General features: G+C 42.5%; 2 protein-coding genes and 1 pseudogene across 2 annotated transcripts; all 3 read left to right on the top strand.

Annotated features, from left to right (window-relative positions):
* The first annotated feature begins 3,734 nt into the window (after positions 1 to 3,734).
* LOC138816164 (olfactory receptor 13C7-like) lies at positions 3,735 to 5,586 on the top strand. The gene is made up of 2 exons (XM_070005712.1): positions 3,735 to 3,901; positions 4,203 to 5,586. Exon 2 carries the CDS (start codon positions 4,248 to 4,250, stop codon positions 5,202 to 5,204), a length of 957 nt encoding a protein of 318 aa, XP_069861813.1. The 5' UTR covers positions 3,735 to 3,901; positions 4,203 to 4,247; the 3' UTR covers positions 5,205 to 5,586.
* Positions 5,587 to 10,746: 5,160 nt separating this feature from the next.
* Positions 10,747 to 14,634, top strand: LOC138817080 (olfactory receptor 13C7-like). Its single transcript, XM_070007494.1, has 2 exons — positions 10,747 to 11,679; positions 14,599 to 14,634. Exons 1-2 carry the CDS (start codon positions 10,747 to 10,749, stop codon positions 14,632 to 14,634), a joined length of 969 nt encoding a protein of 322 aa, XP_069863595.1.
* Positions 14,635 to 18,855: 4,221 nt separating this feature from the next.
* LOC138816158 (olfactory receptor 13C7-like) lies at positions 18,856 to 19,772 on the top strand (annotated as a pseudogene).
* The last annotated feature ends 6,464 nt before the right edge of the window (positions 19,773 to 26,236 follow it).

Here is a 26,236-nt window from a genome sequence, read left to right as displayed (position 1 = left end):
AAATCACAGCAATAGCACTCAATTTAAGTTTCTCCAAGTTGTTTAAAAATGTTAAAGTTTTTCTTTTTTTTGCAAAAGGATAAGAGTGCAGAGTCTCTAGATTTTACAGATAACTGTTATGTCTTCCTGCCATCTGATAGGACAGTATTTTATTTTTATAACTGGCTTTTAATGGACCTATCAAAGTATTCAACTTAAGTTTCTTTAACAACTTTTTAAGATCAGTTTGTGTAAGTTAAAATGATGTAACTATATGATTAACTTTTGGCTTGAGCAAGGTGGGAAGCAAGATTAACTGCCTCTTGGTTAATATGACTCCCAGTGAGTGGGAACATACATGCTGTTGGCCAGCATGTGTCTGTTGCGCCACACATATTTTCCAAGGAATGATAGCATCAGTTAACCAAAGGATCCAGTTAAAAGGAGGCTGGTTAAAAGCACTTACTAGTCTCAACTACAGCTACGCACCAGTAGCTCACACCTGTCATCCTAACTACTCAGGAGGCTGAGAGCTGAGGGTCTCAGAAGCCAGCCATGGAAGGAAAGTCCATGAGGATAGTGTCCCATTATAAATTTACTCCCTCTCTGTCTACCAATCCACAGTCTTCAATTACAGGAAAGATTCCTTGTTAATCTCCTATCCTCAGGAGACACAGAATATGGGAAATCTGAAAAGTGATTTGATAAAGCAATTCTTCAGACCCAAGACTCCTATGCTATCTTAACTGCTTCATTTTTTGTCAAATTTAGTTGTGATGTTTTATTTCTGTGTCTTAGTTTTAAACTTCTACTCTTGTTTCAGTTTTTCTCTTTGTCCCTGATCTGTGGCTAAGCCCTGTCTTCACCTGACATCTTTCACATTAACTCCCACCACATCCTGCCCTCTGATCTTCCTCCTCTGACTCTTCTCTACTTCTGGACTTTCCTAAAAGCCAAGGACGCTTGGCAGTCATCTCTCAGCATGGAGCAGTCCCCAGGACTTTCTAGAGGTGAGAGCTCTTGACAGTTCCTGCTTGCTTCCCGTGTGTGGTGTCTCCAGGTCTAGTCTGCTCTGTGGGGTGTGGAGGGACTTCAGGGAAGGCCAGCAGGTGGGTGACAAATGCACCCATCTTAGCAGCAGCAGGCCTTTGCCTCTCATTTTGTCACTTATCTTTGAAAGACAAATGGCTGGCCCCGATAGACAAATAACAACCTTGTGGTCAAAGTATAGCCAGACTTTAGTAATCACCCCCCAACGTCCAGGAAGTTTAGCAAGCCCAGGACGGAGACTTTCTTATCTAAGGAAGATTCTTTCATAATGATAGTTAGGTTTACCATAGAGTTGTCTACAACTTGTCTAATTGTGTTTATAGGACACAGGCTCCCTAAATTCCTAGGAGGCCTTTCGTCAAACTTTAAATTGCTTCTGGGATTAAACTTTAAATTGCTTCTGAACAACTAGAAGTCTAAATTGTTCCAGGTTCCTTGATGGATCCTCTGGAGAGCAGAGTAAAGGGGAAAGAGCAGAAGGTTCCCAGAGAGAAAGGCTGTGTGTGACTGCCAGGCACGGTGAAGGAGGAAGTGGATGTCAAGTTGTTGGGCATGGAGATGCCCAACTAGGACAGTGAGTAGCTAGAAGTCCCCCAGCTAGGGCTTAGATTCCCCTTACCTTGATTGCAAGTTCCCAAACAGCTAAACCGAATCTGCTACCTATTCTACTCCAACAGATAAGATAGATCAGGAGTGATCCAGGTTAGCAATTGAAATCATAATCTTACCAAGCCAGAGGCCTTCCAGCATATTCTGTGCTCCTTCTAATTGGATGATTGGATGTGCTCCAAGACTCCTCATGAAATTATCTCCCCAATGGACACAGACTGGTTTCTCTCTATAACCAGTTTTTCTTCAGGTAGGTGAGGAGAAGAGCAAAGATGGAAATCTAAGAAGTGGACTCCAAGGTGGGAACTTGAACCCAGTTTCTATATGTGTTTATAGTAGAAATGAAAGGGCTGGTGCTATAGCTTGTTGGCATGCTTGCCTGGATTGTTTGAGGCTGTTCAATTCCCAGCACTACATAAAAGAAAATGTAATCCTAGGGAAAGGGCTAGACACATACTGGGAGTCCAAACCAGTACAGGGATGGGGTAAGGTCAGGGGAGCCATGGGGGATGACTTTAGAGGAGAAAATTTCTGTTCAATTTTAGGGCAAACGCTCTAACAATCAAAGCTGCATGGCAAAAGAATGGGGGACATGAGCAATATATATTTAAAAACAGAAAAAGGGCAAATTATGTTAAGGTGGTCATGGAATGGAAGGTAAGGAGGTAATGTAGTACTAATCTCTTCAGAAGCAGTTGTGTTTCCTGGAAATGATCCTGATGTCTGCAGTTGATCTCTACTGGTAATTTACATAAGAACAGTTTCAGGCTGTGTCTGCTTTTTCTCATCCAATGATACCGAACCAGCCACAAGGTAACAATCGCAGATGCAACACGCAGAGGTAAGGGTGCCATCCCTCCCACTCCAGCCTTACTGCACACAGATACCTTGGGGAAAGGTGTGGTAAGTCTATTTTTCTTGAGTGGCCTAGGGAAAGCAAGAATGACCAAGACTTCCCTAATTGGTTTTTTTTTCTAGTCTTTTATAGACCTGTTCTGACACAAATGGAAGAACAAAAATGCAATCAGAGTGAGGAGGGAAGGGCTCTAGGGAGAAGGTGAGGAACCTCCTGGCCCTGGCCTGGCTGCCTAGAGCTTCTCTCTGATCTTCAGGGATTTGTTTTGTTTTGTTTTGTCGGTTGTGGGGCTTGAACTCTGGGCCTGGGCGCTGTCCCTCAGCTCTTTAGTTCAAGGCTAGCGCTCTACCACTGGAGCCACAGAGCCACTTCCAATTTTCTGGTGGTTTTATTGGAGATAAGAGTCTCAGACTTTCCTTCCCAGACTGGCTTTGAATTGTGATCCTCAGATCTCAGCCTCCTTAGTAGCTAGAACTACAGGCGTGAGCCACTGGCACCCAGCTTTTGTTTTGTTTTGATTTTTTTTTTTTTTTTTTTTTGTCAGTCAGAAGGCTTGAACTCAGGGCCTGGGACTCTCCCTGAGGTTTTTTTTTTTTCCTTAAGGCTATAGCTCTACCACTTTGAGCCACTTTCTGAGTAGTTTATTGGAGATAAGAATAATCCCACAGACTTCCCTGCTTAGGCTGGCTTTAAACCAGCACCATCAGATCTCAGCCTCCTGAGTAGCTAGGATTATAAGCATGAGCCACCAGCATCTGGCTTGACCTTCAGTTTTATTTCAATGGAAGCACACTCTACATGTGGTACCTCCATTGAGCAAGTCGTCTGTGAGGCTTGGCAGTAGAGTCTGCTCTGCTGTGGAGAGTGAGCTGTGATAGTATTGCAGTGGCATTAGCAGTCAACTGGAATAGAGAAGGGCCTCAGTTAGATGATGTCACTTGGAGACCAGCTTCCAAGGCAGAATCTAGTCACAAAAATACCCTGGGAACCATGAATGACTCTCCGTGGAATCTATTACTGCTCTTTCAGGGGTATGGAGCAGACTAGGAAAACCTTAGTACTTTGGACAAAAGCTGTGCCAGGGAGAAGGACTGTAAAAGTCTAAATGTTCTGGGGACCAGAAACTCCAAACTGACTATGCAACTAAGTGGGGTCCCCAACAGACTCATAGGAAATGAAGTATCCATGAGGCATGAAGTAACAAATAGACATCCTAGCTATATTCTTCTTGGCCTCTGTTCATCACATTCTGTCCCTGTAAGACTCCAGGTGAATCTGAGTTATTATCAGAAAAATATCACAGAAGCACAGAATTAGAGCAGGAAGAGAGAAGGAGAAGACATCAGTGGCCAACATTACTGCATGTGACAGCCTGATACTCCTGACAATCCAGGTGGGACAGTTCAGGTACAAGCATCCTCAAAGTTCCTCTTTTATGCTTTATTCAAGTAGATGTGCATGCGGGATGTATACCTCTCTACTGTCAGGAGCACCACCTCCACAGATCTCACTACAGTTCTTCCATGTATCATGGTTAAGTTTCTTAGGGGGTGTTTTTCCTGTTTGGATCAGACTAGCCTAACCTTTTAACATGTTTAGTAGACATAGAAATTTATCTCCTGAATGCTGATTTTTCAGCACCTCAAAGAAAAAAACGAATAAGTACTAGAAGTATGTCATCATAACACACACATATTGATCCCTATAGATGTGTTTGGTGTCCTCAGTTATTGTGTAAAAGAGAACATTTAAAATGGAAGGGGCCAACCAAACCATCGTGACTGAGTTTGTTCTGCTGGGGCTATCAGATCAGCCAAAGCTGGAGAAGACGTTCTTTGTGCTCATCCTGGCCATGTACCTGGTGATCCTGCTGGGCAACGGGGTGCTCATCCTGGTCACCATCTTTGACTCCCACCTGCACACTCCCATGTACTTCTTCCTGGGGAACCTCTCCTTCCTGGACATCTGCTACACCACTTCCTCTGTCCCCCTGGTCCTGGATGGTTTCCTCACTCCCAGGAAAACCATCTCTTTCTCAGCCTGTGCCATCCAGATGTTTCTCTCCTTTGCTATGGGAGCCACAGAGTGCGTGCTCCTGAGCATGATGGCGTTTGATCGCTATGTGGCCATCTGCAACCCCCTGCGGTACCCTGTGGTCATGAGCAAGGCTGCCTATGTGCCCATGGCCACCAGCTCCTGGGCGGCTGGTGGACTCAACTCCTTGGTGCAGATCTCTCTTGCAGTACAATTGCCCTTCTGTGGGGACAATGTCATCAACCACTTCATCTGTGAGATCCTGGCCGTGCTGAAGCTGGCCTGTGCTGACATCACCATCAATGTCATCAGCATGGGGGTGGCCAATGTGATCTTCCTGGGAGTCCCAGTTCTGTTCATCATTGTCTCCTACATCTTCATCCTCACCACCATTCTGAGGATCCCCTCGGCTGAGGGGAGGAAGAAGGCCTTCTCTACCTGCTCTGCCCACCTCACTGTGGTGATTGTTTTCTATGGAACTATTCTTTTCATGTATGCAAAGCCCAAATCAAAGGACCCATTGGGGGCAGATAAGCAGGATGTTTCAGACAAACTCATCTCCCTATTTTATGGTCTGTTGACCCCCATGCTGAACCCCATCATCTACAGCCTCAGAAACAAGGATGTGAAGGTCTCTGTGAAGAACTTTGTGAGTCAGAAATGCTTCGCCCAATGATAGCCAGAGGAAATGAGAGAAATCTCATGGTTCTTGTACATTCCGGGGCTTTCCTAGCAAATGACCCTTTGGGAAACATAGACTTGCTCAGTGGTTGCACATGGCAATTTCCAAACTGATAAACATTGAGTTGAGACCTTCTTGGGTGACTGAGCATAGATGGAATCTACACTGAGATAAAAAGGTGGTTACACCTAGTCACCCAATTGTTTTCAAGAAGGGGAGGTGGTCAGATTGACAAAGATACATAGTTTTCATGTGTGGAAATGTCACAATGAGCTGCCTCCCATATACAACTAATGCATACTAATAAAAATTAATTTTTATTTTTATTGTGGCAAAATAGGCAATAAAAATCTTTGGAAAGCCAGGCTCCAGTGGCTCATGCCTATAATCCTAGCTACTCAGGAGGCTGATCTCTCAGAATCACAGTTCAAAGCCAGCCCGGGCAGGATAGTCTATGAGACTCTTATCTCCAATAAACCACTCAGAAAACTGGAAGTGGTGCTGTAGCTCAAGTGGTAGAGCACTAGCCTGGAGCTGAAGGGCTGAGGGACAGCACCCATGCCCAGAGTTCAAGGCCCATGACTGACAAAAAAATAATTTTTTTAATCTTTGAAAAAATATACTCCCATGGTTGTTTCATATGCAAACGAGGTGTGTGTGTGTGTGTGTGTGTGTGTGTGTGCTCTTCTAAACTACAGGGAACATGATAGTGAGGAAAAGTCACTTCTTTTTTCTTTTTTGAAAATATAATTATATTGTTTAAAATTTTTTATTGTCATTACAAAGATGATGTACAGAGGGATTACAGTTATGTGAGTCAGGTAAAGAGTACATTTCTTTTTGGACAATGTCACCTCTTCCCAGCTCTCTCCCAGTTTTTCCCTCCCACCCTCACCTACACATTGTATACTTCATTTTTGACATAGTTTCTAGTGAGTATGACTGCTACATTTGTTCACCCATTGTCCTTCCATTTCTGTGTCTCTTCTTACCCTACCAAAGACAGATAAACAAGACAAAAAGAAAACAAAAACAACAATAAATGGAAAAAAGCCTCTTGTTTCTACTTTCTAGAGTTCATTTTAGTAATTATTATTTTATATGATCAGAAGATGCACATAGGCACTGTGCCTCTCTGTTCCTTTCCTAAGAATATCCTCCTTTGGTCTCACTGTGTGGGAATGGCTAGAGTCCTGCATAATTGATTATGTCCCAGTGTATTTTAGATCTAGCTTCTGCATATGAGAGAAAACATGGGTCATTGGTCTCTCTGAGCTTGGCTTACCACACTTAACATGATTCATTCTGGGTCCATCTATTTCCCTTGAAATGACATAATATTATTCTTTCTAATGGCTATGTAAAATTCCATTGTGTATAGGTACCACATTTTTTGGATCCACTCATCCATTGTAGGGCATCTAGGCTGTCTCCACAATTTGGCTATTGTGGATAGTGCAACAATGAACATAGATATGCAAGTGTCTTACATTATCCTGGCTTCTGCTGTTTTTATTGTTATTATTAAGGTGTAGAGAGGGGTTACTGTTTCATAAGTCAGGTAATGAGTACATTTCAGTTTTTTTGGACAATGTCACTCCTTCCTTTGCTTTCCCTCAGTTTCCCCTTCCCACCCAGCACACAGTTATATAGGTCATTTTCCACATAATATATGCTGAATAGAATGGTTGCATTTGTTTATTCTCCCTCCCTTTCTGTGTCCCTCCTTTGCCCCCCTAAAAGATAAAAACCCAAAGCACAAGCAAACACTACTACCACCAACAATAATTACGACAAAACCCCCATGTTTCCACTTGAAAGATCACTTCTTAATAGTATCAAAACTGAAAATGAAGCTACCACTTTGAATAATCCCTGACATTAATACATAGCCTGAATGATACCATTTAACCTCTCTTTGACCATAGGCACTTAGGATGTTTTCCATTTTATTTCCTGCTTAATAACCTACAGCTGATTTGGGGGTATCTCTCTCTGTATACTAATGCATGGAGTACAACTACTCCTACCAAACTTCATTGAGGAGTCTGCACCAATAGCAGCCAAACTCTAGGTAATGAAGATCAAGAAGAGAATCTCTAGCAGCTTCCAGTTAGATAAATCATTACTACAATGTAAAATTTCTATTAACATCCCCTTGTTCCTGTTCAATTAATGTCTGCTATCACCTAGATCCTAAGGGCCAAACTCAATTTTGTGTGTCTCTTCAGGATCTTAGGTTGAACACAGCAATAATATGCAACAAATTCCCACAGGGGTTCACAAACATGATGGAGAAACCCTTTCCCACTTTGGGAAACAATTTGCCATTATATTTATTTATTTGTTTGTTTGTTTGATTAATTAATTTTGTCAGTTGTGGGGCCTGAACTCTGGGCCTGGGCACTGTCTCTCAGCTCTTCAGCTCAAGGCTAGCGCTCTACCACTTGAGCCACAGTGCCACTTGTGACTTTTTCTGCTTATGTGGTGCTGAGGAATCGAACCAAGGGCCTCATGCATGCAAGGCAAGCACTCTACTACTGAGCCACCTTCCCAGTCCCAATCTGCCATTAATTTAAACCTAAGATGGGTGTTCTCCCAATGCCCAGCAGTCCATGCCTGGAGAAACTTAGTAGAGATGACCCAAAAGCAATCCATATATCCTTCTACAAGAGAATGGGTAAATAAAATGGTCATCTACATGGAAATGCAAAAGGGAAAATCATATGGTCATATCAATATAGATGAAGACTAGAAATATTATATGGGGGAGAAGTTGACTATCACCAGAAAAACCTTGGAACAACTTGTGGATCTGGACATGATATGTTTATATATGTGTAAGTTGATAGACAAAGACAAGGAAATGATTTCAGAATTTCCAAATCCAGTTCTGGAAGAAACAGGATTGAAATACACGACATGAAGCAGGGCGCTGTTGGCTCACGCCTATAATCCCAGCTACTGAGGATGCTGAGATCTGAGAATTGTAGTTCAAAGACAGACCAGGTAGGAAAGTCTGTGAGACTTTATTTCCATTTAACCATCAGACAACCAGAAGTGGAGCTGTATCTCAAAGCAGTTGAGTGCTAGCCTCAAGCAGAAAAGCTCAGGGACAACGTCCAGGCCCTGAGTTCAAACCCCATGACCAAGAGAAATGGAAGAAAAAAAAAAAGATATGGTATGCAGTGGCAGGAGGCTTAAGTTATACTAGTACGTTTGTCATATTTGGTGTTATGTTCTGAAGTTTTCACATTTTGCTTCATTTCTTGGAGCTACACACATGCACACACACAAATACAAAACGCACACACACACACACACACACACACACACACACACACACACACACACACACATACACACACACACGTGGTCCAAGAGGAGCAGAGGGAAAGGAAAAGAATTCTTCCTGATTACTTCTACATAATTGGATCTTGGGGATGTTGTCCCAGAAGTATAAAAAGTTTATTGACTGTACTATTCCATTTCCAAACTTTGAATCCCTTTAGGGAGCCCAACAGTTTCCATGGCTTTCTAATACACTGGCTGTTCATTAGGAGATTTTTGCTAACCCTTGAAGGGAGATAGAGTGGGAAGAACTAGTTTTCCCTTTTCTTCCAATCAGAGGTCACCTCAACATGGGCTCTTTCAAGCCCATGCTATTTATTTCTGGTCCATGTGCTCTTCCTAAGTCACACGGACCTTTCTCAGCCAGGGTCCTTTTTCAGGTAAAGTAAGGATTCTTACAAAAATAATACTCAGTCTTTTATTAGCACAGTAATATTTCTAACTTCTGACTTGATTTTCCAGAGGTATTAGGGCTTGAGAGGGGGAAGAAATGAAACAATTTCACTGATAGCACCAAGATTGAGGGTCATGCAGAAGCCCTTCTTGTGTCTGCAAAATCTAGCTGGCAATAGCCCTAGGAAAAGTTCAAGGACTCATGTCACTCCCCTCAAAAGGGAGATAGCCCCACCTTCTGATAACCTCCTGCAAAGGCAAGCAATTCACAAAAGAGGTTTAATCACCTTGGAGTAAGAAACTCACAAAGCTGCTGGCTTGGTTCAGTATGATGCATTTCTGATTCTCAGAGTTCTAAAGGTATGGAGCAGGTTGTTTGGGAATGTAGTGAGCTCTTCCTCACCAGAAATGATCAAGCTGAAACTGAAAAGCTATGAATCAGTGTTGTACAGAAGAGAATCTAGAATGGGAGAGATGTTTGGGCTCAATTATTTAGGAGTACACTCAATGCTGAGCCTAACTTTTGTGTAAAATACTTAACAGATGAGAAAAAAAACAATAAAAACCCCAAAACCTTGAAGACTGTTATATCCACTGATTCCTATGTAGACACTCCGCCTGAGGGAAGGAAACTTAATAGAATGAAAAACAAAAACAGCACTGCTCTTAGGCAACTGCCTAAGAGAAGTAGGAGCTGTGAGTCACTATAGTTTACAGGAGCTACCTCTCTTTATCTCCGTGAAATACTAGGTTCAAACTATGAGGGATCTATTAGAATATCCAGAACATTAAGTCACCTTGGAAACCTTCCCCCTTTCATTTGCATCTCTCAGCGACTAATCTTCGCTTTTTCTTAAAGACCCAATTGGATTCTGTATCGTCGAGACAGCCTTCTTTGCTCCCTGTTCCCATCAATATCCAGAGTGCCTTTGGATACTTCAGCCTCTAGTGAATTTTTTTTGGGGGGTCCAGTCGTGGGGCCTGAACTCTGGGCCTGGGCACTGACCCTCAGCTCTTCAGCTCAAGGCTAGCAACTCTACCACTTGAGCCACAGTGCCACTTCCGGCTTTTTTCTTTTTGCTTATGTGGTTCTGAGGAATCAAACCTAGGGCCTCAGGCATGCAAAGCAAGCAATCTACCACTGAGCCACCTTCCCAGCCCCCTCTAGTGAATTTTTATATTTCCTCCCTGCCAAGTAGTGAGCTCATTTAAGCCTGGGTTGATGGGTCACCTCTGATCCCCACAGGATTGTTATACCAGGCTGATAAACAAATATTTTGGTGAGTGGATGTTCTTACATGATGGATAAATTAGTGGATAGATTAATGGATGGATGGATCAATGTATGGTGTATGTAAGCAGAGTGACTGGTGTTGGGAACAATCTTGGGAACAACAAGAGCTTGTTTTTGTTAAGAATGATCTGGAGAAAACCAGTCATAACGTAAGGTTCCCAAACCATGTCACTAATATCTGTCACAAAGTGATTTTTCTGTTCAAATAAATGAAGTGCCATTTATATGTAGCATCACTAAATAAATATGCTGTGTGACCTGGTCACTGAACGAATGCATTAAATTATCAGCAATCATTTTAGACCTTGTCAAATTGGCCTTATGTTCCCCAAATATTTCCTGATTTTCTTGTTCCTTTTTCTTGGAAAGAAAAAGAAACTGTGGGCTTTTAGGATTCTTTTAAAATCACTCAGACCAAATGCTCTGGCTCTCTGCAAAGCAAAGAGTGTTGAGTTTGGACCTCTAAGTATTTTCTTCAACTGATAAAGGAGACACATTATGGAAAATGTCAACCAGAACACATCCGTGTCAGAGTTCATTCTCCTGGGCCTCTCAGCCCACCCAAAGCTGGAGAAAATGTTCTTTGTGCTCATCCTGGCCATGTACCTGGTGATCCTGCTGGGCAACGGGGTGCTCATCCTGGTCACCATCTTTGACTCCCACCTGCACACTCCCATGTACTTCTTCCTGGGGAACCTCTCCTTCCTGGACATCTGCTACACCACTTCCTCTGTCCCCCTGGTCCTGGATGGTTTCCTCACTCCCAGGAAAACCATCTCTTTCTCAGCCTGTGCCATCCAGATGTTTCTCTCCTTTGCTATGGGAGCCACAGAGTGCGTGCTTCTGAGCATGATGGCGTTTGATCGCTATGTGGCCATCTGCAACCCCCTGCGGTACCCTATGGTCATGAGCAAGGCTGCCTATGTGCCCATGGCCATCAGCTCTTGGGGAGCTGGCATCACCAATTCTGTAGTACAGACATCCCTTGCAATGAGGCTGCATTTCTGTGGGGACAATGTCATCAACCACTTCACCTGTGAGATCCTGGCCGTGCTGAAGCTGGCCTGTGCTGACATCACCATCAATGTCATCAGCATGGTCTTGGCCAATGTGATCTTCCTGGGGGTCCCAGTTCTGTTCATCATTGTCTCCTACATCTTCATCCTCACCACCATTCTGAGGATCCCCTCGGCTGAGGGGAGGAAGAAGGCCTTCTCTACCTGCTCTGCCCACCTCACTGTGGTGATCATCTTCTATGGGACCATCCTGTTCATGTATGGAAAGCCCAAGTCCAAGGACCCACTGGGGGCAGACAAGCAGAACCTTGAAGACAAGCTCATCTCCCTCTTCTATGGTGTGTTGACCCCCATGCTGAACCCCATCATCTATAGCTTGAGGAATAAGGACGTTAAGGTTGCTGTGAGGAACCTGGTGATATTTCAAAAGCACTTCATCTTGTGATGTTTGGAAGACAGATATGGTTCTGTGACTCTTGCTTGGTTCTGTGAATCTCAGAAGACTGTGTTTCCCCAGAAGATGCATGTGAAGCGTGATTACCAGAAAAATGAATCCTCATGTACTGAGAACTTTATATGTTCCGGGACACAATTAAAAGAATAAGAGCTGCATTTGGTGAGGTTGTGACTGAGCGATGGAAATGGGGGTCTCGTTTAGGTGCCATAGCATGGGCCTAAAATCTGGAGAGTTGAGCGATGGACACTGGGGGAAGAAAAGAGAAGGACACCCTTGCAGCATGAGGGATGCTGGATGAAAGTCATGTCCTGGGGTGAGGTTGCTGGCTGAAAGAAATGGGAAAACCACTAGGCTGAGCCAGTGCAGTGGGCAATCAGGAGAGGTCCCGGGTAAGTTGAAGGAACATCTCAGCTACTTAAGAAGGAGCCAATGTATTGTGCAGAAGAGAACTTTTAGTGTTTGTCTTCCATGAATAAATAACTGGATAAGCAACTTGCTTAGCTGCCTTGATTTCATACCTGTGGGGAACACAGGCAGCAAAGATGGCGCTGAGAGAGAGTCGAGTGGGCAGAGCCCAATTCACCTTACGTTCAGTGCAGTGCGTAACCAGCCCGTGAAAGCTTAGGTGCATGATAGGGTGTGACCTTGACAGTGATTGGTTCCTCCCCCCCCTCCCCCCCCCCCCATGCCACCCGCCCTTTTTGGCTTTAAAAAGGGCTGCTCTGTGTTAATAAACGAGTTTTCTTCCTGCTGGATTTGGCTCCCCGCTGTGTCTGATTGTCTCCCGGGCTGAGGGAGGCTGGGGAACAAGCCTCTCACTTATCTTTCCTCGGACCCCGTCTGTCTTTCGTGAGATGGATGAAGACCCAACACATACCTGTATCTCCTTCTTGCATATAGTATCTCCTCACTGCAGAAAGCTTGCAAACAGCTTAATAGTTCACCAACATAAGATATCAAGAGCTACTAGGGCCAGAGCTGTCCAGAGTGAACTTGTGTTTTTCAAAGAGTATTAGAGGCCCAGGCAGTAGTGTGGACCCTTCTCTTCCACCTCTTCCTGAGCTTCCACAGCTCAGGAGTAGGGAACTAGGGAGTGGTTGACTAGGAAGATAAGAAGCAGAGAGAGAAAGACTCCAAACTTGAACCTCAGGGCCCCTCATTACTCATCTGTGACTTTCCTAAATCTTGCTGTCACTGGCTTTGCTCAGCAGGGGGCAGCCTTTGCATCCTGAGATGCAGACAAGAAGGAAGCTGGCAGAATTGCTCGGGCCAGAAACCTTGAATTCTGCACCTTGCTCAGCTCAAAATACATGTTTCTAGTATCTCTAATGCACTAATATGCCTGCCTATAATGCCAGATGCTTGAGATTAGGAGGATCAGGGTTTGAAAACAGTCCTGGCAAAAAATTATCTCAACAAATAAACTGGTTGGGATTATATTGATCAAGATGAATTGTACTCACAAACTGACATGTTGAATTGAAATTGAATACTTTGTACAACTACTTAAAGATAATAAATAAATAATAAATAAGCTGATTGTGGTGAGTTGAGTCTATAATCCCAATTTCACAGAGGGCCAGGTTGGAGGACTATGTTTTAAGGCCAGCCTCAGCAAAAAACACAAGATTCTGGGGCTGGGAAGGTGGCTCAGTGGTAGAGCACTTGCCTCACATGCATGAGGCCCTGGGTTCGATTCCGCAGCACCACATAAGCAGAAAAAAAAGCCAGAAGTGGCGCTGTGGCTCAAGTGGTAGAGCGCTAGCCTTGAGCTGAAGAGCTGAGGGACAGCACCCAGGCCCAAAGTTCAGGCCCCATGACTGGACTCTCCCCCCCCCCAAAAAAAAAACCCACAAGATTCTATCTGAAGAACAGCTAAGGCAAAAAAAAGGCTGGGAATGTGACTCAAGTGGTAGAGCACCTACCTGAACAAGGCCCTGAGATCAAACCCAAATACTGTTAGAAAGAAAGAAAAAGAAACAAAGCAGAAAGCAAAAGACAGACAGAGACAGAGAGACAAGAGAGAGAAAGAGAGAGAGGAGCAATTCAGAAAAGAGAGGGTTACTGAGTTGTTGAATATTTGGAAAGATGGAGCCATAGGCAGAAGCTACATATCTGACCAAAGATTGTCTTTCCTTACAATATGAGCTATTTTTGTTTATTCATAAAATTGATGTTCTACTAAATCAATATGTTATCTGCATTAACAAATTTACAAAAGCTGAAATTTGGAAAGATTGGATAAAGATCAAAAAAGGTTTTTACAAAAAGAACTGTCCGGAAGTCATTAAAAAAACCCAAAAACCTAAAAGCAAAAAGGGTTAGAGACATGGCTCAGGTGGTAGTGTGTGTACATGGCAAAAAGGAGGCTCTGGGTTCAAACTCTAGTACTCCCTATAAATATATTAAATAAGTAAGTAAACAAGGTAAGATAGAATAAGATAAAATAATAAAGTGCATGAGTAAGAGGGAACGCCTCTGCTTTGGGGATGGGTCATTATGTTATTCTGCAGCCGGGAACTACACTATAGGCTTTCCCAGGGCTCCAGCCTGCTGCAGGCACTTGTAGGGAATTTCTCAGCCTCCATAGTCACATGAGCTAGTTCCTTAATTCATACACACTCACACACACACACACACACACACACACTATTGGTTCTGTTTTATCAGAAGAATCACATGAGCTAGTTCCTTAAAATTCATACACACACACACACACACACACACACTCTCTCTCTCTCTCTCTCTCTCTCTATTGGTTATGTTTTATCAGAAGAATCCTAGTTAATAAATCCACCCAAACACCAGTCATTTATGAGGACTGAATAAAAATACATTTAGATACAACATGTATATACAATATATCCTTTGCAGAAGCTTTCCAAGAAGGTGATCCACAAAACAAGAGAATAAGCCAAGAAACTGGGGGGTGGGAGGGGAGAGAGAAGAAACAGAAGCTTCCATCTATTAGACCGGCTAAAAATCTCCAGAGCTATGGAAATAGGCTAGGAAATAGGCCTATAAGGAAGGTAGCAGCTCAGAGGGAGGCCTGAGACAGACCACAGAAGGAATTCCTTCTCTGGACTCCTAAATGCCATTCCTTTGAGGATATGTTTGCAGCCCACACTTTTTCCTGTACCTTCCATATATTGAGGGAGCAATAGTAAAATTCCCTCTTCCCTCTTCCTGCCTTGCTGTTGGGGCTAGCTGAGGGACTCATTCCCCACCCACGGTACTCTGCTTTGACCTGTTCCTAAGAATGAGAAGGGAACCAAAGACAGAAAAACATTACATAACCCACTCCTCTAATAATATTTAGTATCAAATGTCTGATTTACCCAGATAATAAAAATGGTAAGTATAGATAAATAGATGATTGATTGACAGACAGTAGCTAACATATGTAATAGCTTACTCTCTGTGAGTACTCCTTTATTTATGAAAATGAAAGCAATTCTATTCACATTTTCATTGGAAGAATTAAAAAAATACAGTATTGAAAACCTAGGCTTGGGCTCTATGCTAAAGTACATGCCTAGAGAAAGAAAAGACTGAAAAAAGAAAAGGAAAGAAAGAAACAAAGAGAAGGAAAGAAAGAAAGAAAGAAAGAAAGAAAGAAAGAAAGAAAGAAAGAAAGAAAGAAAGAAAGAAAGAAAGAAAGAGACCCATCACTGGCATATAGAGGATTAATTTAAGGGGATCTTGGTTAGTTGTTAGATGTAATTTCAGGATTCTCTAAATCTTGGAAACAAGAAATTATTTTACCCTGCCACCCCCGCCCCACCCCCAAGGGAACTTCCATCTCTGGGTTCCTGAGTCTATGATTGGCAGGCTGGGTCTTGGCCCCAGCATGGGCACAGTGCAGTTGGGGGTTGGACAGCTCAAAGCCATTGCTGCCTGAAACCAGGGATTTAGTCAGTCTCAGCCTCTCTCTCCTTAAACACACCAATTTGCCATTTCCCAGAGGAGGAAGATTATTATCTATTCTCACCCTTGTAGACTGTTGACCTTAGAGAACTCAAATCTATAAATAATGTAGGTCATCTCCATCAGGGAAAAAAAAAGTGTTTATATTCTCAAGTAAATAATGGCATTTTTTCCTTTTTATTAAAAAAGGCAGGCATGAAGGTACACATCTGTAATACCAGCACTTGGGAGACTGACACAGAAAGATTACAAGTTTAAGGGTAGCCTAGCTTATGTAGGAAGACCATGTCTCAAAAGAAAGAAAAAAGAAAAAAAACATCAGCAATTTTTATTGTATTTTTTTTGTCTTTTCTTTTTTGGTACTGGGGATTGAATCCAGGACATTGCACTTGCTAAGCAAGTGCTTTGCCTCTGAGCTACATTCTAGCCCCTTCTTGTATTTTTTAAAATGGAATAACTCACTGCACACTGATCTAATTGTAGGTGGTAAAACAATAAAAGAACTCTAAAGAAAGTATTTTTTCCTTATTGTCTCATGACAATGTACCCAAAAATAACAGCTTAAGCAGGGGTGGAAAACATCTGGCCCACAGACCATGAGGCCCTTGGAACCATTTGGCACATGATAGGATAGACGCATCTGCTGCTAGTTGGCTGCCTGTGGCCCATCTGTCTGTATTGATCATTTTGTATGGCCCACAAACGATGTTAAAAATATCCAAATGGCCCTTGTCAGAACAAAGGTTCTACCACCCGTGAGATCTCAATTATTACCCCCAAATTCTATAAATATATAGAATACACACACACACACACACACACACGGTGTTTTTCATTTGTGTAAGAGGTACAGCAATACTCCTGAAGATAGGTAAGTCTTGTACCCCATGAACCCCTGTGAGTTCAACTCATGTGCACTTACCATCCCTAATGAGAATTAAATAAGAAGGAGAAAGCTAAACTGTAGTTTAAGAAGCCAGAGCATATTAGGAAACAATGGACTAAGTTGAGGATGCTTCTGGCTGCTGCTGGCTGCTGTGATCATAGCTGTTAGCTTTGGATCTTAGAAGCAGAAGGTTTCGGATCTCAGCTGTAAACTGGCCACACTCTAACCAAGGCGCAGATATGGGATACTCATGCATACACACAAGTAAAGACTTCAAACAACAGTACATCATTTTTGTGATTAATTAACCATTTTTTTAAATTGTGGGGCCTGTGTGTGTGTGTGTGTGTGTGTGTGTGTGTGTGTGTGTGTGTGTGTGTGTGTGTGTGCTGGGACTGAACTTCTTTTGCCCAGTGCCACTTCTGGCTCTTTCTGAGTAGTTTGTTGGAAATAAAGAGTCTCACAGCCTTTCCTGTCTGGGCTGGCTTCAAACCTTGATCCTCAGATCTCAGTTTCCTGAGTAGCTAGAAAAACAGGCATAAGCCGGGCGCTGGTGGCTCACGCCTGTAATCCTAGCTACTCAGGAGGCTGAGATCTGAGGATCGAGGTTCAAAGCCAGCCCAGGCAGGAGAGACCATGAGACTCCTATCTCCAATAAACCACCAGAAAACCGGAAGTGGTGCTGTAGCTCAAGTGGTAGAACGCTCACCTTGAGCTGAAGAGCTGAGGGACAGCGCCTAGGCCCAGAGTTCAAGCCCCATGACCGACAAAAAAAAAAGAAGAAGAAGAAGAAGAAAAACAGGTATAAGCTACTAGCACCTGGTACATCCCATCTTTTTGAAGCCCATAGGTGCTATGCATGTGAGATTCTCATGGCAGGAGTTATAACTAGATTCATTTTTGACCTTTTCAATGCCTTTTAAGGCCTATACTGTGGTAGGTACTGACAGTGTAGGTGGCAGCACCTAGATAAGTGGCGATCTTTAGGGTCACTTGTTTCTGTATAGCCCTGAGATTCAGAATCTGGAAATGGCCAAAGATAATGAGCCACAAGACTTGTCTATGTGGTGGACTTCACGTTTCTCCAGGCCTATTATGGTATCTTGTAAGAGTTCTCACTGACTTAGAGGTTTATCCCAATGGGGCTTGGATGGCCCTTTCTCCCTACACAGCTCAGCAGAAGGAATAGGAAGGCAGAGAAGAAGTAAAAAATTTCTGGGGAGACTCAAGAATAATTAGATCTTAGGGACATAATCCCACGTGTATTGCAAGTTTCTTAACTTTCTCACTTCAGTTTTGAAACTTTAAATCACTTCAGGGACTAGAAGAATCCCAATAGTAGAGTGGGATTTAAATGGCTTTGAAGGTGCACTGAACAATCTTGTGTAGATTTTATCCAAACATAGAAAAAAAACAAGAAAACTGCTTGCGCTCATTTTTAGGTGCTTATTCCTTTGGTTGCTGCTTTCTTACGAGAGTGGTTATTTTTGGCTTCTGGGCTATTCTGAGACCTCAGAGAAGTCATTTGCTTTATCACCATGTTTTCTAAAAAAAAGTAAGAGAGCAATTTCAAAACAATATAGACACTCTTGAGAAAATCCCCATCTCTGGCTTTCTTCCTGGTACTAAGTGGCATGAGGGGACCTTGAAGGAAAGGAGAGGAAAAGACGTGTCAGTAGTGTAAGAGCAAGGCCAGGCACGAGAAATTCATGAGATATTCTACCCAGAACATCTCCAACAATAATCTGTTCCAGATTGAGCAGTTCTGTAGAAAAAGGGACCTGACATTTCCCATATACCAATAAGTGCCAGTGATGGGAAATGCCAGTTCATCTAATAAATGTGCCAGAAATGTTTGGCAAGTATATGCATAGCTCCTGGCCCTACATATGTGAGAAAGGAAGACAATTTCCAAGAGTGCTTATAAGGGAGAATACTCAAAATTGAATATTCTCACCAGGGTTTTCTATCAGTCCTAGGCTCCAAGAGGGAAAAATTCTAATCAAGGATAATATTTCCAACCAAAGTTGAATAAAATGAACCCACACATGATGCCACATGAACTAAATGCCTTGAATATGATGGGAAAATTAAATCAAAGCAAGTGACCTCAAACGTCTCTTCGGGGTGATCAATATAATGAAATAGTTACTGATGAACTCCCCTGCATTTTGTTTAGACCATAGACAGCTTGCTTCTACAATTGGACCTGTGCTTCAATTGCTCAGCAAGGAAACATTTCCTTCCTGCATCCCTTGACACATTAGGCATCAGAGAATCATGAACTTGACCTTCTGAGTTCCTCCAAGTGATATAGGAGCATGGTCATGCAAAATGAGACCTCTCCTGTGTCAGAGTTCATTCTCCTGGGCCTCTCAGCCCACCCAAAGCTGGAGAAAATGTTCATTGTGTTCATCCTGGCCATGTACCTGGTGACTTTGCTGGGCAATGGGGTGCTCATCCTGGTCACCATCTTTGACTCCCACCTGCACACTCCCATGTACTTCTTCCTGGGGAACCTCTCCTTCCTGGACATCTGCTACACCACTTCCTCTGTCCCCCTCATTCTTGACAGCTTCTTGACCCCCAGGAAAACTATCTCCCTCTCAGCCTGTGCCATCCAGATGTTTCTCTCCTTTGCCATGGGAGCCACAGAGTGCATGGGAGCATGATGGCGTTTGATCGCTATGTGGCCATCTGCAACCCCCTGTGGTACCCTGTGGTCATGAGCAAGGCTGCCTATGTGCCCATGGCCACCAGCTCCTGGGCAGCTGGGAGCGCTACCTCCCTGGTCCAAACATCCCTTGCAATGAGGCTGCATTTCTGTGGGGACAATGCCATCAACAACTTCACCTGTGAGCTCCTGGCCGTGCTGAAGCTGGCCTGTGCTGACATCTCCATCAATGTCATCAACATGGAGGTGACCCATGTGATCTTCCTGGGGGTCCCAGTTCTGTTCATCTCTTTCTCCTCCCTCTTCATCCTCACCACCATCCTGAGAATCCCCTCAGTGGAGGGGATCCTCTGCTCTGCCCACCTCACTGTGGTGGTTGTTTCTTATGTGACCATCTTGTTCATGTATGGGAAGCTCAAGTCCAAGGACCCAATGGGGGCCAACAAGCCAGACCTTGCAAACAAATTTATCTCTCTCTTCTATAGGGTGCTGACCCCTACGCTTAACCCCATCATCTACCGCCTGAGGAATAAGGATGTGAAGGTTGTAGTAAGGAATCTGTGAGTAAGAAATATTTCACCCTGGGGCTGGGAAGGTGGCTCAGTGGTAGAGCACTTGCCTTGCATGCATGAGGCCCTGGGTTTGATTCCTCAGTACCACATAAGCAAAAAGAAAAAAGCCGGAAGTGGCGCTGTGGCTCAAGTGGTAGAGCGCTAGCCTTGAGCTAAAGAGCTAAGGGACAGTGCCCAGGCCAGAGTTCAGGCCCCACTACTGGACACCCCCCAAAAAAAAGAAAAAAGAAAAGAAATATTTCACCTCATAACGGTGGAGGGGCCCCAGTTGTCCTGTGCTCACTGACTGACTTCTCCCTCTGGAACATTCCAGAGGATGAGATCACCATGGGAGGGCCAACTTCATTAAAGATTATGTAAGTGATCTGATTAAACCAAATGGCTCTGTGTGAACAAGGAGCTTTTGATGGAACTTTCTTCCAGTTCATTCTAGAAACAGTTCCACAAGTGTACACAGTTATTCACTTGTTCTCCAAGTTCTCATGCTGTCATGGGCACTAGCCAAACTAAGCCCAAGGAAGTGACTCTTGACATTTTTATTGTTTAGCAAATTAAAATCTCTAGTTCTCACATATCCTATTCAACTGCTTATTGCCTATTTTTGAATATACATTAAATGAGTCTTTAATTTTATAGCAAGTAGTACCTTGAGAGTAAATACTATCTGTATAAAATAACACCTGGTTTATTTATCTTTCCCTCACTCTATTTACTGTGATAGAAGTACTTAACAAATTTTTCTTATTCTGAGTTGTTCTCTCCCTAGGTCTCTGTCTGTTGTTCTTAATGAAGGTACTCAACAGATATCCATTTATTTCCTAAATGTAGGGGAGAGGTGAGAAAGGTACAGAAAAACTGAGGCTTGATCTGTTTTCTTGGACCAGGGAGACAGCACTTGATCTGTTGTCTTTCTCTTTATGAAGTTTTCATTCAGCCTGAATTTGTTCCTTGGTAGCAGTGTTCTCTTATGTATGGCCAAAGTAATGTAAAAACTCACCATCAGCAAAATCACTGGCATCAACCCAAAAGAAAAGAACAAAAATTAATGATCAAGCAAGTGGTCTTTGCTGAAAAAAAAAATTAGTGCACATAGTTGCAGGAAAAAAAATGGGTCTTAGTTTTTAGCAATATTCTCAGGGGAATTGAGGGGCTATTGCCTCAAGAGCAATCTGTGTAAGAGTCCAGGAAGAAATGTGAATGAAACACAAGTACATTTTATTGAAAAGAAAAAAATGTTATTCACCAAGTGAAAGTCAATAGCAATTAGCAGACAAATACAGAAGATAGAACTAAAAATAATTTCTTTAATTCAAGACTGTCTAGACTTCAGAAGAAATCATCTCAACAAAGGAAAGCTGAATGTGGTGGTATGCACCTGTCATCCTTGCAAGGATGGAAGCCTAAAATAGGCAGATCATAATCCAGGCACATATCTGTAAAGGAAATGAGACACTATCTCTCAAAAATTACCAGTGCAAAATACCAGAGGTATAGCTCAGCAATAGAGAGCCTGTCTAGCAAGCACAAGGCCCTGAGGTCAAATCTCAGTGCCACCAAAACACAAACAACCTAAAGAAATGCTAGAAGAAGCCGGGCGCTGGTGGCTCACACCTGTAATCCTAGTGACTCCAGAGGCTGAGATCTGAGGATCATGGTTCAAAGCCAGCCCAGGCAGGAAAGAACGCAAGACTCCAATAAACCACCAGAAAACAGGAAGTGGCGCTGTAACTTAAGTGGTAGAGCACTCGCCTTGAGCTGAAAAGCTGAGGGACAGCGCCCAAGCCCAGAGTTCAAGCCCCATGACAGACACAAAAAAAAGAAATACTAGAAGAGCCAGAGTACCTGTGGCTCTTGCCTGTAATCCTGGCTACTCAGCAGACTGAGATATGAATATAACAGCTCAAAGCCAGTCCAAGCAGGGAAGTCTAAAAGACTCTTATCTCAATTAACTTTTTTTTTTTTTGAACTTGGTTTATTTCACTAAACATAAAGATCTCCAATTCCACTCCATTTTTCTGCACATGATATGATTTTATTTTTTCTTTATGACTGAATACTAATTTCATGGTACATATGAAAACTTGCTTGTACAACTAATGTGTTATTAAAATCATTTTTAAAAATTCTCATGCTTTTATCTTCACATCTGTCCAGATCCATATAGAATCTATTTTTTTTAATTTAATTTAATTTTATTTGTGAACATACTGTACAGAGGGGTTACAATTACATGGGCAGGATTAACTTTTTTTTTTTTTTTTAAGCTAGATATAGAGCTCTGCCTCAAGTAGTAGAACACAAACCTTGAACAAAAAGGACAGTGCTCCAGCCCCGAGTTCAAGCTACAATACAGAAAGGAAGAAAGGAAGGAAGAAAGGAAAGAAAGAAAGAAAAAAGAAAAGAAAAGCTTGTTACCAGTGGCTCATGCCTGTAATCCTAGCTACTCAGAAAGCTGAGATCTTAGACTCACAGTTCAAAGCCAGCCTGGGCAGGAAGTCCATGAGACTCTTATCTCCAGTGAACCAGAAAACTAGAAGTGGAGCCGTGGCTCAAAGTGGTAGAGGGCTAGCCTTGAGCTGAAGAGCTCAGAGACAGCCCAGGCCCAGAGGTCAAGCCCCAGGATCAACAAAAAGAAAGAAAAAAGAAATGTTAGAAGATTGAAGAGGACAATGAAGATATGTCAACAGCAAACAAAATGAATGTTGAAATGCTTGGTAATTACAAAAGCGAGATGGGAGAGATCAGGGAAAGTGAGGCACAGGAAAGAAGAGCCAGAGATTCTGACATGAACACTGTGAATGAATAACTTTGTTTAAGATCACACCGGCACTGTTTTCTTTGCTTTACATTTCATATTCCCTCACAGTCGGTGGCATTTAGGATCAGCAGGCAGCTTTCTCCCTCTGACTTTGCCTGCTTGCCCAAATGATCACACATTCTGGAAACTGAGCAAGAATATCTTAAAGAAATCACTTTGGTTGGTGTGGATGGACAGGGGAATATTTGCTAAAATAACTCTAATCACAGAAGTGTTTGTAAAGGCAAAAAATATCTTAAGGTAGCCTCTAAGTCATAATGACCCAACAGTGTAACAGCAGAAATTATTAAGTATACCAGATGTACAGAATAAAAGGAACATTATTCTTAAGGTGAATTTAACCCCACCCTACTTTTCACCACAGATGCTCACTCTCACGGCATCTGCCACCCCTATGCTGGGTTGTGTACTATCCCTTCTTTGCTATGCTTTACTGATAAACTTTCTTGGTCTCTACTTTGATATGCACTCAAATTCTTTTTGTGCAACCACAATAGGAATTCTGTACCCAATAAGCAAGCAAAAGCCTCCTCCTTTCCAGAGACTTCCTCCCTGAAGTGTCACTAGCTCCAATAACAAAAACAAGAACTCTTCTTGTCATTTTTCATGTTTATGAATCTCCAATGTGAATTTTTTTTAAGAGAATGCGGTTAGGGTCAGTGTATTGAGGAGGACCAGAAACATTGGGAAAAGCATACATAACGCCAAATTAGAGAAAATTGAAATGAATTTGTATCTGTCATTTGCAAAGCAAAGAAAGCAGAATAGCTTTCTGTATATTATACCTGGGAACACCACAAACATGCAAGCTCTATTCTCTATCGGGATGAAAGTCTGTAACATTGATTGCAAGAGGTGATGGTTGGTTAGGCTTAAGAAAATGACAGCCAATCCAAGAAGTTGCTGGCGAAGGAAGCAGCTTGTGAAGCTGCTGCAAAAATAACTGAAGAAACTGATGGAGGAAACAGCTATTTGCCTAAACAGGTCTTCAATGCTACTGCAATGGTCTTGTTCTGGAAACACATACTAACATCTATTGCAAAAGATGAGAAAAAGACCAGACTTCAAGCCTGGAAAAGACAAGCTCAATGTTCTGCTTTGTTCTAACATTTCTGGCAACTTCTTTATTAAACCCAGGTTACTTCACAATTTCCAAAATCCTTGTCCTCTTAAAAGAGAACGCCAGGAACACTTTTATGTCTACATGAAGGAAATGCATAAAACTAAAGATTGCTGAGAAACTTTTCCAACTGATTTTTGAAGTGTTTTGTTCCTGTGGTGAAGCAATGTTTCAATGAAAACAGTCTTGAATCGAAAGTGCTGTTGATTCTGGACACTGTCCACAGCTAAAAGTGTGATAATAAACTCTGGTCCTTATACATAAGCCATCGTCATCTCCCCTCTCATTACAAACTGCTCCTTCAACCCCTGCAACACATTGGTGTGAAAGCAGCTTTGCAAAAATCTCTTCATTTGTAGAGGATGAACAATAGTAGTAGAAGAATAAGTGAGAGGAATTTTTAAAAAATAGCTCTTAATGGAATCTACAAGAAGCTGGGCAATGTGGTGGTAATTGATTCAGAAGGTCTCCTTCCAATGGTAGAAGGTGGTGGAAATGTCACATCTGCAAACCATTTGAGCGGTGAAAGGTTTGAAGTGACACTACTAAATTGTTAGACTCTCACCCCAGAAGATAGTTGAAAAATATTGCAGACATTGATAACCAAGGTCATCATAGACTAACATCCAGAACTCAAAGAGGGTTGAAGTTGCAAATCAAATTGATTATTCAGTAGAAAGAAATTAGTGGAAAAATATGTTGCTCTTCAGGGAAGACGGATCTGGACCATCCACCATGTTGTTCAAAACTGTTGTGCAAACAGCACCTCCTTCCCTCCCTTTCCACCCTGCCTGCCACCCTCCATCCCAAGGGATTCCAACTCTGAAGGCTTTGATGATGAACTGGGGGATGAGTGGAACAGAGCCTGAGCTTACTTCTCTGCACACAGAATTCAATTTTCTTGGTTTGTTGTTGTTGTTTTTATGCTGATACTGGGGCTTGAACTCAGGGCCTGTACACTGTTTTTGAGCTTTTTTGCTCAAGGCTGGCATTCTACCACTTGAGCCACATGGACTTTCCTGCCCCAGCTGGCTTTGAGCCACAATCTCCAGATCTCAGACTCCTGAGTAGTTAGGATTACAGGCATGAACCACCAGTGCCCCATTTGTTCTTTCTCTATCACTATTGACATAGCTAGCATTTCACTGATGCAGTAACATTCTTTCATTGTTATGTTATCCTTCTCACCTTGAGGTCAAAGAGCAATATAAGCTAAATACCTAACAACCACGACCACTAATGAAGCATTTGTAAAATGTCCAAAAGAATGAATTTCATGTGATAAGAATGCATATTTTTAAGATAAGATTTCCCTTTCTTGTATTAGTCTGTTGAGTTCTTGATTTTTCCTTATTCTGAGGAACTATCTTCCTACCACGAATATACAAGAGTGACATCTAGTGGCCATTCAGACCAACTTCACACATTGCCGGAGCCATGAAAGTGATTCCCAAGAGCTTTCTGAGATCTCTTTATCTGCATAATAACTGGAGTTCTCCATTCAACCATCATTTGCTTAGATACCAGCTGTTTCATTCAGCCCAACTACCAAATTCTTCCTGGAATTGTGCTAAAATACATTTTCCAGTAGCTTCTGTTTTCCAATTCTTTCTGTGTGTGTGTGTGTGTGTGTGTGTGTGTGTGTGTGTGTGTGTGTGTGTGTGTGTGTGTGTGTGTGTGTGTGTGTGTGTGTGTGTGTGTGTGTGTGTGTATGTACATGCTGGTCCTGGGACTTGAACTCAGAGTCTGGTATTGTCCCTTAGCTTATTTGCGCACTCTACCTGTTGAGCCACAGCTCTACTTCTGGCTTTTGGGTGGTTAATTAGAGAAAAGAGTCTGAGCTGACTTTGAATTGCGGTTCTCAGATCTCAGCCTCTGAGTAGCAAGGATTACCAAAGTGAACTACTGATACCCAGCTCCTACTTCAGTGTTGTGCCTCTCCATGACCTGTATGTAAACTCTTTCCCACTGGTAAGTGAAGATGGTTTTCTGGTTGCACAAGTTTTTCCCCTCCATCTTTTACAGCCTCAGTAACTCTACCAGTGCCCAAATCACCCAACTTGCCTGACTGATAGGAACTAAACTACGTCTGTAGCATCTTCTATTTATTCCAGCGATGGAAAGAATATGACATTTCTGAAAATACCTTGATAGTAAATAATGGTGCTATTAATCTAATCCTTTTTTCCCTCAGGATGGTGGAGATCTGTCTGTGCAGACACTTGGGAGCAAGCCAGCCTTCTTGGGAATCTGTCCTCTGCTTGTTTCCCTTGAGTAATGGCAGCCATATCTTCTTATATTACAAATAATATCATAATAATATAAACATTTTATTTTTAATGTGTTTTTTATTGTAAAAATAGTGTACAGAAGAGTTACAGTTACATGAGTAAGGTAATGAGCACATTTTTTATCGAGCATTGTTGCTTCCTCCAACATAAATATTTTAAACACAGATATTCCTCCAGGAATAAAGATTCCCTTCACTCCCACCCTTCACTCCCACCCTCTTTTGATT

This window comes from Dipodomys merriami, unplaced genomic scaffold (assembly GCF_024711535.1).
Source record: "Dipodomys merriami isolate MVZ:Mamm:240054 unplaced genomic scaffold, mDipMer1.0.p SCAF_11, whole genome shotgun sequence".
Lineage (NCBI taxonomy): Eukaryota > Metazoa > Chordata > Mammalia > Rodentia > Heteromyidae > Dipodomys > Dipodomys merriami.
The sequence above is the reverse complement of the archived record's forward strand: the minus strand, read 5'-3'. Positions and strand labels throughout refer to the sequence as shown.

Coding starts and splice junctions, on each gene's coding strand:
- LOC138816164 (XM_070005712.1), top strand. CDS start 4,248: ATGGAAGGGGCCAACCAAACCATCGTGACTGAGTTTGTTCTGCTGGGG.
- LOC138817080 (XM_070007494.1), top strand. CDS start 10,747: ATGGAAAATGTCAACCAGAACACATCCGTGTCAGAGTTCATTCTCCTG. Junction 11,680..14,598: donor AGGTTGCTGTGAGGAACCTG/GTGATATTTCAA, acceptor CCTTTGCAGAAG/CTTTCCAAGAAGGTGATCCA.